Consider the following 20,651-nt stretch of genomic DNA (forward strand, 5'->3'; position numbering starts at 1 on the left):
ACAATGATCGATTTCTCTTCATCGATTTTCTCTTTGCTCAATAACTTCGTCTGCAAATCATTTTCGCTTGTTTTTGTTGTTTTAGATGCTAGTCCTAGTCGTCCTTTATCTAAACACACCGAGAGATTATCCGAATATTGGTCGTGTTTACCGGAATAATCCAAAGAGAAAATCGATGAAGAGAAATCGATCATTGCAGATACGCCTGTATGATACTAAACGCGAGAAATATTCCAGGAAACGTACATCACGTCAATATTATAATTTTTAACCTCCTCTATTCTTCATACAGCCTCACTCATTCTAAAGTGCTAAATTATTGACCAATCATAACAATAAGCCATAAAGATCATGAAAGAATTCTCTCAAAACAATCTTCTACAAAATTCTCTACAGAAAAATCTCCCTTTGCGGATCCTCGTGTTCTAACCCTATCAAACAGATTCTGATTTTCTTTATAGTTCTTTATCTGTCGATAGCGATCGCCATCGTTTCAAAACAAATCGATATCGATCGACATCGAAAATCTCTCACTGGTTGACCGGGTAAGGACAACACGTTCGCTTTGTTAGGGAATGAATGTTAAACCGAAAAGAATCAATCTATCGTCCCTTCTCTATGCAACTGCTCCAACGAAAGGATAATTCTCGCGCTTAGTATCATACGAGTGTATCTACAATGATCGATTTCTCTTCGTCGATTTTCTCTTCGGATAATTCCGGGAAATATCAATGTTCGGTCTCTCGGTGCATAATGCACCGAAATTTTCGATAAAGGACGACTAGGCCTAGCATCAACAACAACAAAAACCACCGAAAATGCTTTGCCGGTCAAGTTATTAACTGAAGAGAAGATCGATGAAAAGAAATTGATCATTGCAGATACGCCCTCGAGAATTGGATAACACCCCATGACTATAGTAGTATACTCCACTCTCTTAGGACTGATAAACAACAGTAACAACGACAATAAAAAATACCACGTGTTCATCGTTCTACCGTTGAAAGTTGAAAAGAATGCAGTATCGAAGCTATCAGTGTCAGCAAAATTATCCCCGACTCTGTACATGGCAACTGATAACGTACTAGTCCTAGAGGGAAATTAACTGATTATAAATGCATGAGAAACTGAAAGGCAAAAGACATAGGGTCTGGGACCATTTGGGCAGGAGCACCTATTTTGGGCACTTGCTGCTATAACTCAGTCAATTTTGAACCGATTGACTTGATTTTTGAGACACGATCAGATACGCACAGGATCTAGCTATGTTCAAAAATTCAAGTCAATCGGTTTGAAATTGACTGAGTTATAGCAGCAAGTGCCCAAAATAAGTGCTCCTGCCCAAATGGTTTTAGACCCTACATGAACATCGAAGAACCTAGTCGGTTTTGTGCACCTTGCATACAAATGATATATAGCACAGACTCTTGCATCATAAGCCGAATTGAGGATATGTGTGCTGCCGTTCTACGCCCAATTGTCCCATGTTATATGGAAATCCCATATAACATGGGACAATTATGCGTAGAACGGCAGTGTGGCATACATTAGTGGGCTGGTTCCTTTGTACGAATGCCAGTATAGCAAGAAATCCGTTATAGGAGCCTAAATTGGAATTAGAGGAATTGTTTATCGATATTTGATACATTTTTAAAACATCTGAAAAATGTTGCCAAAAACGGAACCGTTTGTTGCCAAATTCGGGGGGTGCCAAAATCGGAACATGCCAAAAATGGAGCATGCCAAAATCGGAATCCCACTGTAGTTTTTTTTGGTCTTAAATTGTTCGTTGGATTGTACTCGACATTTTTGATGAACAATGAAAATGTTCTAATTACACTCTTATTTTGTTTTACCGGACAAACTACGAAAATTCCATACTTTTACACAAAGTAGTCAACAAAACTAAATTTAAAACAATAACATGTATTTTTTAGCCTTGAAATGTTCGTAGCAGTTTGGAGGACATACTTGAAGAATAGTAGTGATGTTTTCATCACACTCAAAATTTGATTCACTCAAGAATAACGAAAGTACCACATTTTTCACGCAAAGTGGTTAACAAAAATAATGGCTTACAATGCAAAGTAGTTTTTTGCCATTAAATTATTCGTGAAAGCGTACTGGACGTTCTTGATGAGTAATAGTGACGTTTTCACGACACACTTAATTTATTTTACTCGAAAAGCTAAAAAATACCATAAGTTTTATACAAAACAGTCAATAAAACAAAATTTAAAGCTATAACATGTAGTTGTGGTAAACGCACGGGTATTCAGCATGACCATGCTGAGGGTGACGGGTTCGATTCCCGGTCGGTCCAGGATCTTTTCGTAAAGAAAATTTCCTTGACTTCCTTGGGCATAGAGTATCTTCGTGCCTGCCACACGATATACGCATGCAAAATGGTCATTGGCAGAGGAAGCTCTCAGTTAAAAACTGTGGAAGTGCTCATAGAACACTAAGCTGAGAAGCAGGCTTTGTCCCATTGAGGACGTTACGCCAAGAAGAGAGAGAGAGAACATGTAGTTGTATGGCCTGACTTTTTTTGGACCCTTGGTAGTTCGCGGGAGTTTTTACCCCTCAGTAGTTTAAGTGTTAAGAGACAATTTAATGTAATTCGTTACTAAAAAATAATGTTAGGTTAAGAAAACATAAATGTAACAAATGGTCTACATATGATTGACGACGAATAAATAAATTAATAAATAAATTTCAAGGAGCTTCAGGAGGTTCCATAGGATTTCTAAGATTTAAAAAGAGCTTCTAGTGTTCCAAAGGATTTCTTGGACGTTCCTAGAGTACTCTTGCGGATTTCAAGAGCATTCCAAGAGTTTTTTAGAAGTTAAAGGGATATTCCAGTGAGTTTCACCCAACTAACAATCGCCAGTCGCAAATAAGCATGCATGCTGAATTGTTGCTTTATAATAGTAATTATAGCTGAACTAAAATTATGCTGTACACATTACTGTACAAATGCTATTTCAATTGAAAAGGTCGCCAATGTTCAACTTTTCGTATTGGTATTAACAATGATAATTTAAAACACTTTTTAAGCGTTTAATAAGATTTTTGTTCGACTCGCAGTAATTCCTTTACAACATAGTTTAACAAGACTTTTTTATGCTTCTTGTTAAGTTAATGTAAAAATTAGCACATGTATCTGTATACTGTGTTTTTCACAAGTCAAATAAGCGCTTTCGTTTCATCATACTTCGACTCAGAGCACATGATGAAAAACACTTGTTTTTTTATACTGAACAACAGCTGAACTAATCTGTTGCTCAGTCGTTAACCATAATAGTTCTGTTCAACGACGTAGGTTGAACTTGCTCGAACTTGCTCCATCCCGCTATTTCCCGTTTGTTGACAAATGGGTAAGAGTAGGATGCAACAACTTCGAGCAAGTTCAACCTACGTCGTTGAACAGGACTAATGTCTGTGCTAATTTACCACTGCTGAACAGGAGTCGAAGTCTGATCATTATTAAACCACGGGAAGTTCATGTTTTGATTTGACGCTGCAATTTATCATCTCTAGGATGGCGCAGATAGGAAGGCATGCGGCTGGCAATGGACGGGTCTCGAGTTCGAATCTGGATTTAGGTAAATTTATGTGTAGTTATTATATCACAATATTTGTTCACAGCATTAAGTTCTAATCATGAACTCTCGTGGAAATTGAAAAATTTTGCATTTTATTTAATTTAAATCATTTTTGCTCAAGCTGAATAACAGCTTTACTAAATAGTTGTAAAACGATTTATCAACAAACAGTTCAGTTGTTACACAACACTGCTCAATAGTTTTTCCAAATTTGTGTGAACAAAACCCGAACAAAGGTTGTGCCTGAAAATTATACAAATGTTATTCAGCATCATGCTGAATCAATTCGTCGTAAAGGTCCTTGTAAAATGAGTGATTGTTTGTTGGGCAGGATGTTCCTTGATATCTAGAGAGTTTCAGAAGGGCAATTGTTGTTCCAAAGTGTTGCAAGCACTTTCAGAAAAGTTCCAGGGCGTTCCAAGGTGTTTCGGAGAGTTACAGGGGCATAGGGGATTGCGACGGTGTCAGGCGTTTGTTCGATCAATTATGCAGCACATAGTTTATAGATAGTAATTCGCCGCTTTCTGAATATTCTCCAAAGAATCCTCTGATTTCTTTTCTGTCAGATCCTCCTAAGCTACCCCGCAAAATATTTGTTCAGAATCCTCACTTCATTGGCCTCTGCACTCTCTTCATATTCCTTAAAGAATGCACTGAAGATTTTCTGCATACTTCCAATAAAGGTTCTTCTGGACAATAGATAGTATTTTTTACATTGGAATAATGAATAAGTTCAAATTATTGATTGCAATTTCCATTTTTGATTAACTATTTAAAGCGAACCTTCAAGAATCTCTGAATCCATAGATTTTTACCCGTAACATAACTTTTGAAGTATTGTTAGATACTAAATAATGTATACGAATCCAAAAAAATCTAAAAAAAAAACAAACTTTTATCAGGTAATTCAAAACATCCTTGTTCGTTTACCCATACCTATGAGTTGCGATAGTAATTGGAATATCGTTCATACTTATTTATTTTATTCAAAAATCAAGGCTTCATAAAGCGCTTCTTATCCTTCCCACCCCTTAGAGATAAAACTATGTTCCACTTACCTCGATACACAATGCCCGGAACAATTCCATTAGCGGTGTCAAACACGTCATGGACAACGTGAACCTGCAGGTGCGTCTCGCCGTCGACAGCCTTGTCCTTGTCAACCCGTACAATCTTATCGTCTGGCTTCAGATAATCCTCGATACTCCTCGAGCAAGGTCCAATCCCTGGCGTTGCTGGTTGCCCCTCTTCCTCCTTTTCACCACCACCCTCACCTTCTTCACCTTCCTCGTCGGGTCCACCCAATTGGTTCTCGCTTTGGAGTTGTTCCCCTTCCCCAGCTCCCACCACTACATCACTTTCCTCCCGGGAAGCAGCCAGCAGAACGCTGCTACTGGACGATTCACTGCTGACGTCACCTACGAACGGTTCCAAATCATCACCTCCACCGCGGACTTTGTCCACCTGCTCCTCCTCTTCGTCGGGCGGTGAATCCAGAACGTCGTTCGACGTCAACGGTGAACGATTCTCGCCGCCGTCGCCGCCGCCGCTGTCATCTTTGGTTACGATGTAGGTCGGCGTTTCGCCCGGCAGGGGCTCACCGTGGTCGGCGTTCGACAGCTGCATAACACCGGGCGGCCCGGGGGATCGACCCGGGGCAGGGTCACCACCACCGTTGGCCGCATTCTGGCTGCCACCGGCGAAGGCAGCGCCCAGCACGGTGCAGCCGATTATGAATAGAATCACCGTTTGCTTCATTTTTATGATGGCTGCTGGCAGGGCACTCACTGTCACCCGGACGGCAGTAATGCCGCTTGGATGGGATTACTTTCCGTTATTTCTTTTTTTTTTTTATTACACACGGTGCACTCACACGCGCGCACTTTTCCCCGTGCGCTTGGTTGGATGTTTCTCACTCGGTGCACGGTGAACAAATTGGATTAGAATCGGTTTCTTGTCACATTTCTTCTGGGTTCTGCCGTTACAGCCGCGACGAGTTTCTGCAAAAGGGAAAAGTCAGAAATGGCAGAAATTGAATAATTGTATTACCTAGATATATTTGTCATTATATAACAGTAGTGGAATCCGATCGAAATGAAATAGTCTACAGTTGCAGTATGTTGCATTGAATAGAATAATATTTCAGATCTCAAAACACAGTCATGAACTCCAGGCCTTCAACAGCACTTGGACGCAATTTGCTTAAAAAGGCTTTTGATGGTCCCGCAAGATCCGGTTCCTTGTATCCATGGGCAGTCTTTAAAAACCTAATGAATCTATCTAGCGGTGATGGTGCCTCGTCCAACTCCGACGCCAACGAGGGAGAAGAGACTGCTTTCCCAACCTCAGTAGCTCCAGAGGCACATTCTCCTCCATTTGGGAAATTCGTACTTTTTCCGAAGAATGACTAGTGCAGTTCATACCCTCGAAGTTAGCTTTCTAATCTTTAAGCTACGGACTTCGTGACTTGCTTTTCTGAAGGACAACAAAGTATGATGCCGGGGTCCGTGGCATAGTGGCTACACGTTTGCTTCATAAGCAGATGGTCATGGGTTCGATACCAGTCCCGGTACTTTCGTCAGTTGCTCTTCCCCCCCTGAGAGCAACTGACACTGACCCTCTTCTAAGCTCATGGCTCAAATGAACCCGGATACTTGGACATCGGCGAACGGCAACCCATAATGGACTTATCCACCGATGAGCCGAATTCATCGCGGTCCGAGAATTTTGACACTAGAGCGGGGTCTGTTCCAATCAGAATTGTTCAATTCTGATTGGAACGGCCCCGCTCTAGTGTCAAAATTCTCGGACCGCGATGAATTCGGTTCATCGGTGGATAAGTCCATGGACCCCCCATCGGACTGGAAACATGAACAACCAACAAGCCACACATCAACATCCTCGAGCTCATCATTTTACCATGATACGATAGAAAGTGAAAGCAGCGCAACGGCCACCAGTTCGATGTAGTACAATTAGAAATAGAATACATTTAGGCGCTGTACAAAGTGTATGTACAGCTTCCAATTGGAATCGCTCACGCAGTGCCCTTGTGAACAATAGAGCTGTAAATAAGGTTAAGTGATTAAAGAATAAAAAGTAATGGTCACGTAAAAAAAAGTATGGTGCCGGCGTATTGTCAACATCTCAAGTGTTCTCACCACATCACAATGCCTGCATTTCCGATGCACTCACAATATCAAGAACTTATACTGTGTCCACCACAGTTTGACCTATAGGCCCTATCCGCTTTCACTTCTGAAGGACGTAGGGAGTCTTCACCAATCCTGGACCTTTTTTTTTCATCTAAACCATAGGGGGATAAATCTACTCAAAAGACACCCAAACAGGAAGGTTAGGTTAGTGTGGGGTTAAGGCCGTCTTCTACAACATTAGTAAAAGCCAGGACTACTCTCTCCTCGACCCACTAAAACACATTCCTATGGTCGCCAAACCCTACGTCTCTCCGGAACCACCAAGAAGGTATTGCTTCAGAGAGGGGCTATTGCATATCGCACCCTCAAGGTTAGCTGCCGTAGCCTAGCAGCAACGAACATCGATGACTCGCTCTGGAGAGTCCATCACGGTAACATGCTGGCGCTTAGCCAGTTTCCCATTTGGTCCTCGCCACTCCCTTTGTCCTCGGAAGGCGGGCAGGGTCAACCCCGCCCGCGCCCAACTGCTTGGCAGACATAAAGAAACCGATCTGACCTTTTTTTTTTTTTTTTTTCCTTCTAAACCATAGGGGGATAATCTGCTCAACAGACACCCTAACAGAAGGTTAGGGTAGTGTAGGTCTGACAGGCCGTCTTCTACAACAAAAGTAAAATCCAGGACTACTCTCTCCTCGTACCCACTAAACCATTCCTATGGTCGCCAAACCCTACGTCTCTCCGGAACCACCAAGAAGGTATTGCTTCAGAGAGGGGCTAGTGCACATCGCACCCACAAGGTTAGCTGCGTAGCCTGCAGCAACGAACATCGATGACTCGCTTTGGAGAGTCCATCACGGTAGCATGCTGGCGCTTAGCCAGTTTCCCGAGTGGTCCTCGCCACTCCCTTTGTCCTCGGAAGGCGGGCAGGGTCAACCCCGCCCGCGCCCTACTGCTGAGCGGACATCAAGAACTGATGCCCACGTGCAACCCGATCTGACCTGCCCACAAAGGAAGGGTATCACTACCCTTCAGGCCCTATCAGATGCACCCGTAGGTTGCAGACAGCAGGATCTCACCTACCCCGACCCTTGCCGGGGACCCCTTTCCAACCGCGGGCTCGGATCCAACCCAGTAGACCGACGCCACGACAGCACCGCTACCGGGACTTCCTCTCCGCGGCCACTTAATCGTTGTAAGGGTCGATTTCGACCGCAGGGCACCGGTATGACCTACGAAGCCGACTCCGAACCCCTGGACCACCTCTTGTACTGCATCTGGACTAGCCATTCTCCGAGTCCACGCGCCACCTCCTCTGTAGCTCCCAGACGATGTGGGTAATAGCCGTTGAAACGGCGTTCCAGCCAAACTCATCCCTACACATCCTCTGGACCAAGTTGTCCGGAGTTGTGTCCTCCCCGCATGTGGCAAGCATGCGGTCACGCATTGTGCGAAAACGCGGGCACACGAATAAAACGTGTTCCGCCGTTTCCTCTAAATCATTGCACACTGGGCATTCGGGAGAATCCGCATGCCCGAAACGGTGTAGATACTGTCGGAAGCAACCATGACCTGTAAGGACCTGTGTCAGGTGGAATGTGACTTCCCCATGGCGCCTATTAATCCAACTATCTACCCTCGGTATCAACCTATAGGTCCACCTTCCTTTGGTGGAACTGTCCCACGCGCGCTGCCATTTGACCATAGAGGCCATCCTGACAGTCCTGCGTATGCCTCTTGTGCCGCGCATTTCGAAGCACTCCATGTCCTCACTGATAAGAATGCTGATAGGCACCATACCAGTAATGACGCAGAGAGCGTCGTGTGACACGGTACGGTACGCGCTCGCAACCCTCAGGCACATAAGCCTGTAAGTACTTTCCAGCTTCCGTCGGTAGCATTTAGTACTTAGCGCGGTGCCCCACGTCGGGCCGCCATACCTAAGTATGGATGTAGCAACACTAGCCAGAAGCTTGCGCTTACTGGCGTACACCGCAGAGCTATTGGACATCATCCGGGACAGTGCCGCAATAGCTGTGGAGGCTCTTTTACAGGCATAATCGACGTGGCTACCGAAGGTAAGCTTATCGTCGATCATCACGCCCAAGTGTTTGACGGAGCGCTTTGACAGGATAGTACAGTCTCCTACACTGATCTCCGTCTGCTGCTCCGACTTCAGGTTGTTAACAACCGTCACCTCTGTCTTGTGGTGAGCCAGCTCCAGTTTCCTGGACCGCATCCACGCCTCCACAACCTTGATCGAGTGGTTGGTAGTCAACTTTACCTCCTCGATCGTTTCACCGTAGACTTCGAGCGTAATGTCGTCGGCAAATCCGACAATCACCACTCCCACTGGATACTCCAACCTCAACACCTCGTCGTACATGACATTCCATAACACCGGACCCAGGATGGAACCTTGCGGGACTCCTGAGGTTATGTGAAAGCACTTCCGACCCACCTCCGTGTCGTAGACTAGTACACGATTCTGAAAGTAACTTCCGAGAATCTTGTACAGGTACTCCGGTATCCCCAGACGCAAGAGCGCATCGGCAATAGCAGACCAGCTGGCGCTATTAAACGCATTCCTTACATCCAGAGTCACTACCGCGCAAAAGCGAATTCCCCTCCTCTTAGGCTCGAGTGCTTTCTCGGCGGTTTTTGTAACCGACAAGATAGCGTCTACGGTGGACCTCCCCTTCCGGAAGCCGTACTGGTTACTCGAAAGACCATTTTCGCCCTCGGTGAACCGCAACATTCTATTGAGGATGATCTTTTCGAGCACCTTCCCCGCCGTGTCAATCAAGCATATTGGTCTATATGCCGACGGGTCTCCGGGTGGTTTCCCCGCCTTTGGCAATAGTACCAGGCTCTGCCTCTTCCAAGCTTCTGGGAAAACTCCCTCGTCCAGGCATTTCTGCATAGCAGACCTGAACATCTCGGGAGCCTCTGCAATAGCTACTTTTAAGGCCAGGTTCGGAACTCCGTCCGGACCTGGGGCCTTACCTACGCTAAGGGACTTAGCTATCCCCGCAAGTTCCACATCGGTGACCCTCTCCTCATCGCCAGCCCCAGTCCCCGGCTGTCCTACGAAAGGAGGCCAAGGACTAGGATCATGACGCGGAAAAAGTCCTCCAATGATCCCCTCCAACATCTCTGGAGATTGCTCTGTAGGAGCCATCACACCTCTCGTCTTGGCCATAACGATCCTGTAGGCGTCACCCCACGGGTTCGTATTGGCACTCTGACAGAGACCCTCAAAGCAGGCCTTTTTGCTTGCTCTTATCTCGGTCTTAAGCGCGGCTTTTGCAGCGGCGAACACCACCCGCCGTTCGTTTCGCTCTTCCTCTGATCGTGCTCGCTGCATCCGCCGCCTAGCCCGTAGGCAGGCGCGGCGCAGGTCCGCAATTGCGTCAGTCCACCAGTAAGCCGGTGGCCTCCCATTTCTAGGGTGGACTCGCCTAGGCATGGTCGCATCACACGCACGTGAGAGCACCGCTACCAGCTCGTCGCCGTCTAAACCGATTAAGTTTCGCTCACGGCGGAGCGCCTCCCTAAATACCCCTTCGTCGAAGTATGATGTCTTCCACCTGCGAGGGCTTGGCCTTGGCCTAGCCGCCTCTTCTTCTATCCGCTGTCTGCTGTTATTGTAGTCGATACTGTAGCGAACCGCCAGGTGGTCGCTGTGAGTGTAGCCATCATCTACTCTCCAGTTCGAACTACTTGTTAGGCCAGGACTACAAAAGGTCACGTCAATAATTGACTCCGCTCCGTTTCGACTAAAGGTACTCTTGGTACCGACATGACCGATCTGACCTGCCCGTAAGGAAGTGTATCACTACCCTTCAGGCCCTATCAGATGCACCCGAAGGTTGCAGACAGCAGGATCTCATCTACCCCGACCCTTGCCGGGGACCCCTTTCCAACCGCGGGCTCGGATCCAACCCAGTAGACTGACGCCACGACAGCACCGCTAACGGGACTTCCTCTCCGCGGCCACTTAATCGCTACAGGGCACCGGTATGACCTACGAAGCCGACTTCGAACCCCTGGACCACCTCTTGTACTGCATCTGGACTAGCCATTCTCCGAGTCCACGCGCCACCTCCTCTGTAGCTCCCAGACGATATGGGTGATAGCCGTTGAAACGGCATTCCAGCTAATCTCATCCCTACACAATACACATTCTCTTGACCAAGTTGTCCGGAGTTGTGTCCTCCCCGCATGAGGCAAGCATGCGGTTACGCATTGTGCGAAAACGCGGGCACACGAACAAAACGTGTTCCGCCGTTTCCTCTAAACCATTGCACACTGGGCATTCGGGAGAATCCGCATGCCCGAAACGGTGTAGGATGTAAGGACCTGTGTCAGGTGGAATGTAACTTCCCCATGGCGCCTATTGATCCAACTATCTACCCTCGGTATCAACCTATGGGTCCACCTTCCTTTGGTGGAACTGTCCCACGCGCGCTGCCATTTGACCATAGAGGCCATCCTGACAGTCCTGCGTATGCCTCTTGAGCCGCGCATTTCGAAGCACTCCATGTCCTCACTGATAAGAATGCTGATAGGCACCATACCAGTAATGACGCAGAGAGCTTCGTGTGATACAGTACGGTACGCGCTCGCAACCCTCAGGCACATAAGCCTGTAAGTACTTTCAAGCTTCCGTCGGTAGCATTCAGTACTTAGCGCGGTACCCCACGCCGGGCCGCCATACCTAAGTATGGACGTAGCAACACTATCCAGAAGCTTGTGCTTACTGGCGTACACCGCAGAGCTATTGGACATCATTCGGGACAGTTGCGCAATAGCTGTGGAGGCTCTTTTACAGGCATAATCGACGTGGCTACCGAAGGTAAGCTTATCGTCGATCATCACGCCCAAGTGTTTGACAGATCGCTTTGACAGGATAGTGCACTCTCCAACACTGATCTCCGTCTGTTGCGCCGACTGCATGTTGTTAACAACCGTCACCTCTGTCTTGTGGTGAGCCAGCTCCAGTTTCCTGGACCGCATCCACGTCTCCACAACCTTGATCGAGTGGTTGGTAGTCAATTTTACCTCCTCGATCGTTTCACCGTTTAGTTCGAGCGTAATATCGTCGGCAAATCCGACAATCACCACTCCCACTGGGTACTCTAATCTCAACACCTCGTCGTACATGACATTCCATAACACCGGACCCAGGATGGAATCTTGCGGGACTCCTGAGGTTATGTGAAAGCACTTCCGACCCGTAAACTAGTACGCGGTTCTGGAAGTAGCTTCCGAGAATCTTGTAAAAGTACTCCGGTATCCCCAGACGCAAGAGCGCATCGGCAATAGCAGCCCAACTGGCGCTATTAAATGCATTCCTTACATCCAGAGTCACTACACCGCAGAAGCGAATTCCCCTCCTCTTAGGCTCCAGTGCTTTCTCGGCGGTTTTTGTAACCGACAAGATAGCGTCTACGGTGGACCTCCCCTTCCGGAAGCCATACTGGTTGCTCGAAAGACCATTTACGCCCTCAGTGAATCTCAACATTCTATTGAGGATGATCTTTTCGAGCACCTTCCCCGCCGTGTCAATCAAGCATATTGGTCTATATGCCAACGGGTCTCCGGTTGGTTTCTCCGCCTTTGGCAATAGTACCAGGCTCTGCCTCTTCCAAGCTTCTGGGAAAACTCCCTCGTCCAGGCATTTCTGCATAGCAGACCTGAACATCTCGGGAGCCTCTGCAATAGCTACTTTTAAGGCCAGGTTTGGAACTTCGTACGGACCTGGGGCCTTACCTACGCTAAGGGACTTAGCTATCCCCACAAGTTCCACATCGGTGACCCTTTCTTCATCGCCAGCCCCAGTCCCCGGCTGTCCTACGAAAGCAGGCCAAGGACTAGGATCATGACGCGGAAAAAGTCCTCCAATGATCCCCTCCAACATCTCTGGAGATTGCTCTGTAGGAGCCATCACACCTCTCGTCTTGGCCATAACGATCCTGTAGGCGTCACCCCACGGGTTCGTATTGGCACTCTGACAGAGACCCTCAAAGCAGGCCTTTTTGCTTGCTCTTATCTCGATCTTGAGCGCGGCTTTTGCAGCGGCGAACACCACCCGCCGTTCGTTTCGCTCTTCCTCTGATCGTGCTCGCTGCATCCGCCGCTTAGCCCGTAGGCAGGCGCGGCGCAGGTCCGCAATCGCGTCGGTCCACCAGTAAGCCGGTGGCCTCCCATTTCTAGGGTGGACTCGCCTAGGCGTGGTCGCATCACACGCACGTGAGAGCACCACTACCAGCTCGTCGCCGTCTAAACCGATTAAGTTTCGCTCATGGCGGAGCGCTTCCCTAAATACCTCTTCGTCGAAGTATGATGTCTTCCACCTACGAGGGCTTGGCCTTGGCCTAGCCGCCTCTTCTTCTATCCGCTGTCTGCTGTTGTTGAAGTCGATACTGTAGCGAACCGCCAGGTGGTCGCTGTGAGTGTAGCCATCATCTACTCTCCAGTTCGAACTACTTGTTAGGCCAGGACTACAAAAGGTCACGACAATAATTGACTCCGCTCCGTTTCGACTATTGGTACTCTTGGTACCGACGTTAGCCAAGTCGAGATCTAAGATGGCCAGTGTTTCTAGCAGGATCTGACCCCGCTGGTTCGTGAAACGGCTTCCCCATTCCACAGCCCAGGCATTAAAGTCACCCGCTATTACCACCGGCCTTCGCTCTGTTAACACGGTCGTTAAGCGGTCCAGCATTTGCGTGAACCGCTCGATCGGCCACCGCGGAGGCGCATAACAGCTACAGAAGAAGACCCCGTTTACTTTTGCGACCACGAAGCCCTCGTAGGTAGTAGACACCAACTCATGCACGGGGTATTTACCCGTCGTCCATATCGCCGCCATTTTCCTGGTCCCATCCGAGGCCCAGTTGCCGTTGCCGGCGGGTACTCGGTATGGATCCGAAATGATGGCGATATCCGTCTCCCACTCAGAAACCGCCTGACAAAGCAGTTGCTGAGCCGCATCACAGTGGTTCAGGTTCAGCTGCGTTACCTGCACTGTGATTTGTTGTTCACTGCGGCTTTCTTGAAGGCCGGGCACCCTGGACCACCCATTGGATGTCTTTTTTTCGAGGATTTCCCGGTACAGATCATGCAGATGGCGGACTCGTGCAGCTTTGGGCCTTATGACCTTCAGCGCCGCATCGCCTACACAGTTTGCGCCTGTCAGGGCCTTTGCAGTCCCACGACTTGTGTCCTGGTTCCAGACACCTGAAGCAAACCTCTGGTGGCTCGTGGAATGTCAGGTGACATACACACCAGCCCACCTTTATATTCCATACTTTAACGGACTTTTTAACATCCGCCACAGGTAGCTGAACCATGGCTATCTGTGTCCCTGCTGGCCCTCTCCGTAGCTTAACAGCTGCGGCGGCCACCTGCACGTCGCACTGTTGCCGCAGCGCCGTGACGAGCTCCTCCACTTCGGTGATCTCGTCAATGTCTTTGACCTTCAGAGTCGCCTCGTGTGTCAGAGCCCTCACCTGCACACCTTCACCAAGGACCTCTTCTGCCAGCCTCTTGTAGGCGGCGCCCTTGTGTTCCTTCTGGCGCTTCAGCTCCAGGATCATCTCGCCCGTACGAGTACGTCTAATATTGCGTACGTCGGCTCCAAGACCCTCAAGCTTGGCGTCGCTTCGCATCGTCTTCAAGACGTCCAAGTACTTAGACTGTTCCGTCTTGATGACGATAGCGTCGCCTTTCTCGCGCCTGGCACCTGCCCTCCTACGCCTTGGCTTGGCATCCTGCACTTCTACCTGCGGATTCGCCTTCTTCTTTCTCTTCCGCTCTACCTTACAAGGGACCCGATAACGTCCCACGGGCTTAGATCAAACCTAGTAAGCTGCCACCACGACGACTACAAACCAGGTATCCTTCTGTGCGACCAATCGTCAGTGAACTGGCATGCCCTGCGTTGTCGTTGGATGTAAACACGGTCAACGCTTCCAGCTTTACAGTAGCTGAGCATATTGATAGGAAATTATTATAAAACTATCATAGACTGACCCTTGAGAGTGAGGAAGTTCATCCATCCTGTTTGGTTGCGTAACGTAACTACCCAAAACGAAATCACCAGGGGTTATTTTTATCAACTAAGCTCCATTACCGTAAGGAAGGTAAATACATTTGATTATGTAACACTGCTTAAAGAAGTGGCAAAAGCTATTATCACAAGTGTATAGCTGAAGTTATCGTCTTCGGAATAGCTTGGTTGATCTGGAATACCTCAAAAGTATCTTTTTTTTGTTCGGAACATAAACCACTGCGATCAAAATTTGATCTATTGTGGTATATTCCGTGTCCTTTGTATCGTGCATGTCGTATTACTTCATCGCCATTGGGAAGTTATAAAGTATTCGGTTTTGTTACAGTAGCCATTTTCAACTTAACTGCAAGGGAGGATTCTGATTGATAGGTTCCGCTTTGAACACGCTCCTTTTCAGTCAAAATCGGATCTCCTAACAATAAAGTCAAGAAATGATACCGATATTGACCATGCTTCGGATCCCTAGTCCTTACTGTTTCAAACTAGTGAACACCGAATAAAAGATTAGGAATACTAATCCATTTGTCACTTTCAACAAAGTTTGAATTGTAATAAGGACCAAAGTGTTTTCCTTTGATTACTAAGTTATGCTGTTCCACTAGTTGGAAGCAGTTAGGACTGGGATTCGTTTTGGTAGATCTTTTTCCGCAACGTAACCCAAAAAGGCGATCTTCCCACGCTACGGGCTCCGTTAAAGATCGAGCATATTTTAAACCCCCTCAATCATTCATCCCTCAGCACGGGTCGCCTCTGACACCTTGAATTGGGGTTACCTGTTTGGTGGACTTTTACCCCCGGAACAGGTGGTCCGTAGCGCTACACGGCGTGTGTATGGGAAAAGTTTATAACAAAAAAATGGGCATCGTCAAATTTTTCGCCATTCCAAAATAGAGGCTTTCAGCTTTCATTTGCAGGGTCCCTCAAAAAAATCCCCCGAGGGATCCCGAACAACTTTTTCAGAATACTGTTTTTCCCCATACAAAATGCACGGTTCCAAATTAATCCCTATTTCTACTTAACAAACATACCCAATTTTTGTATGAAAAAGTTCCCCCGATGGAATATTTCGATGTTGGGCTTGAATGAAAGCTGGTAGCGTCAACTTTCACGTAGCGTAAAAATTAGCGATGCCCATTTTTTTGTAATAAATTTGTTCTACCAGACACACCGTGGCTATTCTAAGCCGGCAGCTACACGGATGAAAAAGTATCTTGGAATGACTCCTGAAATGCCAGAGGGATTACAGATTACAGATTACAGTTCTATGTGTATCGTTATAGTTCGTTGTGGGAATAACTACAGTTATTTTCGAGTGATCAACTTCAGGACAGTTGGACGAGGTTTTTAATAATATCTGGTAGACTTTAGGTTGGTCCAATAACCGCAATTGATTACGCAACGTTGCTCCTTGCGTTACTCAGTATATCAGATATGGCTACTGTTACGAGTTTAGAGCTGAAGTTCTGAACTCTCATTAATCTGAAATATCCCTATAGTGTCTCTAAATGATCCCAGAGCTTCACGGATCCCAGCAAAATATGCAATGCTATTGTTTATGGCGAAAACACATAAATTTATTTTTGTAGATTTGAAGAACTTTATTATAGGACAGTTTGGACGACCCTGAATGTCCCAAAGGTTTTTGATAATATCTAGTAGTCTCCAGATTGATCAAATAACTGCGGTTATGCAACAGACAACAGTATAACAGACATGCCTACTGTTACGAGTGTAGACAAGAAGTTCTGGACTCCAAGGTAGTTCGGCTAACCTGGAATATCGCTATAGTGTCTATAAATGGTATTATGGACTTCAAGAGCTTCACGGATCCCAGCAGATTATGCAATGCTATTATTTATGGTGCAAACACTTAAAATTATTCTTGTAGATTTGTAGGACAGTTTGGAGCACCTAGAACATCCCAGAATATAAAACACCTTTTGATACTCTTGACAAAGGTTAAATGAATACATGTGAACGTAACTCATATCCAAATTCAGCTTTTAAAATAACTGGTATGTCAATTATTTCGTTACTCCAAACTTCATGGTGTCCAGGATGGTCTAGGTTGTCAATAAAGTCTCAAATACAAATATTCCCAATTTTCCCTAATGGATGATTCAATTTGCAAAAACTTTGTCGAGAACAGTGTTCTTTTCTATTAAATGTGTGAATTTATACAGTCGATTTTATGTTGGGATCATATATGACCCTCCGGCTCCAAAGAGTAAGATAAAAGCAAAAAAAAAACATTTCAACACGAACCAATCAGTTAAATGACTCACTCAATTATCGACCGAAAAAAGCACATTGGGGAGAGTGTACTGGTGAAAAAATAAAACTCCAATTAGCACCAACTCGATTCGACAGTAGTGCTCCATCGAGCGGTTAACTACTCTGTTTGTTCAGTGTCCCACATCGGAATGTAAATGGTCTCATTATGTGCATCGAGGAGAGGCGTACTTGATGCGGTTCGGATAGCTGTGCGCAATTATGTCTGGAAATCATCATGGAGGATAGTGCTTATAGTTAATTAAATTAATAAAAGTTTTATTTTTTCAACTTTTTAAGATCAAATGGACACTGACCAAACTGAGGCGACCAAGACAGTTTTCAGGATTCATTATATCAATGATGGTTCAAATATTTCAAACAACAGCAACAGAACCAAAAAAAAAAATAAAAAAAAATCTTGAGGGTAAAACCATTGTTATCACTTCATTATTATAACGAAATGAAAACTATTTCCTTGAAACTAAGTTTATTCTGAAACCGTAAACGAAAGTCATCATGCGCCTTCCTCACTTGAGAAACTTTAACTCTTCGCAGTAATGCAACCTGACAGCCAGCAGAAATCGTTCATTTGTAAATAGAAAGAGAAATTCAAATTATTCATCCAAGAAATACTTTTCCTGTGCTTTTCCACCGGATAACATCCGAAAGCTGCTGCTTTCTTTTCCTCCATTTTTCAACTGGGGAAAGTGCCACAACAATGCTCGCCGGCAGCCAACAGACGAGCACAAGGACGGAGCAGGTTGTTTGCGAACCCTACCCTACCCAGTGCTGGGAATTGTAAGGGAAAGGGGACGAGCTGTGTTACCTGTACGAAACACTAACAGAAAACGGCAGCAAAAGCAACAGCCTCCACCGAACAGTCAGTGCCACCGACCGGTGCAACCATAATTCAGTGCAAAAGCGAGTGCGGGCGGGTTCCATCCTCGGGTTCGAGCATGGCAAACACAATGGCATCATCTCCCCGAGGTGAAAAGTTTCACAAATCGTTTCATGCTGATTTCACAATTCACAGGCAGAAGAAACTTGGTGCGCAACAAGAGGAAGCCCGGTGATGATTCTTCTTCGGAAGGTAGGTATTTCTAGTGCAAACAAAATACACGGATTTATGTAGAAGAAAACAACGGATAGGTGACAGTGAGGTATATGAGATAATAGCGAACCAGCTCGTAACAGTTATGTGGCAGTGAGTGACAGTTCTGTTTTTTTTTCCCGAGTTATCAGTGCAAAGTTCCTGCACTCGAACCTCAATTTACGCATAACTAGTTGCCCCACGCTGTATTGTAATTAATGTATTATGGAGAATTTGCGCAATTGTGATCCACTACCCCCTGTCCAGTAACCCTATCCCTATCTCCGCGTGGTACCGGCTAGAAACTTTGAGCAACCTTAGGGAAGATCGGGTAACCAACCCCGGTGGGAACTTTGGTCGTAGGCTGACAGGGAAAGGGTAGTGGGGGTTGCTTCTGCAAACCTGAGCGTCTGTTCTCCATGAGGAACGGCTAACAACAGCAGCGTCTGAACTCCATGTTGGGTACGGCTGATCAACGTCCGAGTGCCAGGTGTAGGTATTATAAATAAAATTGAATATAGCGCATTTAGTTTACCACTGGACTATCGCACTAGTTTTCACGAGTGCGAAAACGCTAATAAAAGTACGCGATTGCATCAAATCAACTCGGTGTCTTCAGAGCACTTGTTCACCATAGATTGAAGAAATAGTGCGCCGAAGACATCAACCTGATTTGATGCAAACGCGCACTTTTATTTACGTTTTCGCACTTATGAAGTCGCAGTTCGCAGTCCAGTGGTGAACTAAATGCGGTATATAACGTTCAACTAACATAGAACTGATTACTCAATGCTTCAATAGAAATAAGCATGCTGGTTGACACTGTTGATTTTATCCAAGTCAGTCAAAGGTAGATCATGAAAACGTTACGTGGTAGACTTTCCGTGCAGAAGGAAAGTCTACCACGTAACGATTTCATGATCTACCTTTGACTGACTTGGATAAAATCAACAGTGTCAACCAGCATGCTTATTTCTATTGAAGTAGTGAGTAATCAGTTCTATGTTAGTTGAACGTAATATTCAATTTTATTTATAATACCTACACCAGGGACGGACTCAAAGCTTAACTGTGCACTATGGAAGCAACCGCATACTCGCCGATCTACTGAAGGACCGAGGGTTTGGCATCGTAGCGCTGCAGGAGGTATGTTGGACAGGATCCATGGTGCGATCGTTTAGAGGTAATCATACCATCTACCAGAGCTGCGGCAACACACGCGAGCTAGGAACAGCTTTCACTGTGATGGATGATATGCAGAGGCCCATGATCGGTTGGTGGCCGATCGACGAAAGAATGTGCAGGTTGAGGATCAAGGGCCAATTCTTCAACTTCAGCATAATAAACGTGCACAGCCCACACTCCGGAAGTACTGATGATGACAAGGACGCATTTTACGCGCAGCTCGAACGCGAGTACGACCGCTGCCCAAGCCACGACGTCAAGATCATCATAGGAGATTTAAACGCTCAGGTAGGCCAGGAGGAGGAATTCAGAACGACGCAACGATTGGAAAGTTCAGAGCCCACCAGCTGACGAACGAAAATGGCCTACGACTCATTGATTTCGCCGCATCCAAGAACATGGCCATTCGTTCTTCCAGCACAGCCTCCCGTATCGTTACACCTGGAGATCACCACAACAAACGGAATCGCAAATCGACCACGTTCTGATGGATGGATGGCACTTCTCCGACATAATCGACGTCAGGACCCATCGTGGCGCTAATATCGACTCTGATCACTACCAGGTTGATGGTTAAACTTTGCCCGAAACTCTCCGTTTTAACAATGTACAGTACCGGCGGCCGCCCCGGTATAATCTAGAGCGCAGAAGCAACCGGATGTCGTCACCACATACGCGCAGAATCTCGAGGCAACGTTGCCGGACGAGGGTGTGCTCTAGAGGACTGCTGGAGTACAGTCAAAGCAGCCATCAACAACGCAGCCGAGAGCACTATCGGGTACGTAGAACGGAGTCGATGAAACGATTGGTTCGACGAGGAGTGCAGAGCGGTTCTGCAGGAGAAGGACGCAGCGCGGGCGGCAATGCTGCAGCATAGAATCCGACAGAATGTGCAGCGATACAGACAGAAGTAGAAACCGCAGACCCGTCTCTTCCGGGAGAAAAAGCGCCGTCAGGAAGAAGCGGAGTGCGAGGAAATGGAACTGCTGTGCCGTTCACAAGCAACACGTAAGTTCTACCAGAAGCTCAACGCATCCCGCAAAGGCTACGTGCCACAAGCTGAAATTTGCAGGAATAAGGACGGGAGCCTCCTGACGGACAAAAGTGAGGTAATCGAAAGGTGGAAGCAGCACTTCGACGAGCTCCAGCAGCGGAGGATATGACTATGTTGGCGCAGCAGAGGACGGGAACGAACCAACTCCCACGCTGAGGGAAGTTAAGGATGCCATCCACCAGCACAAAAACAACAAAGCGGCTGGTAAGGA

The 20,651-nt window shown here is 46.6% G+C and overlaps 1 protein-coding gene across 1 annotated transcript in view; it reads right to left on the reverse strand.

Moving 5' to 3' along the window:
* Positions 1–4,598: 4,598 nt before the first annotated feature.
* LOC134288677 (uncharacterized) overlaps positions 4,599–20,651 on the reverse strand; it is a 99,481-nt gene continuing 83,428 nt past the window's right edge. Inside the window, exon 2 of the mRNA XM_062854230.1 lies at positions 4,599–5,605. Coding sequence (XP_062710214.1) covers positions 4,599–5,363 — 765 coding nt within the window. The 5' untranslated portion in view covers positions 5,364–5,605. The remainder of the gene's footprint in view (positions 5,606–20,651) is intronic.

The sequence above is a fragment of the Aedes albopictus genome, chromosome 1, assembly GCF_035046485.1.
Source record: "Aedes albopictus strain Foshan chromosome 1, AalbF5, whole genome shotgun sequence".
Taxonomy (NCBI): domain Eukaryota; kingdom Metazoa; phylum Arthropoda; class Insecta; order Diptera; family Culicidae; genus Aedes; species Aedes albopictus.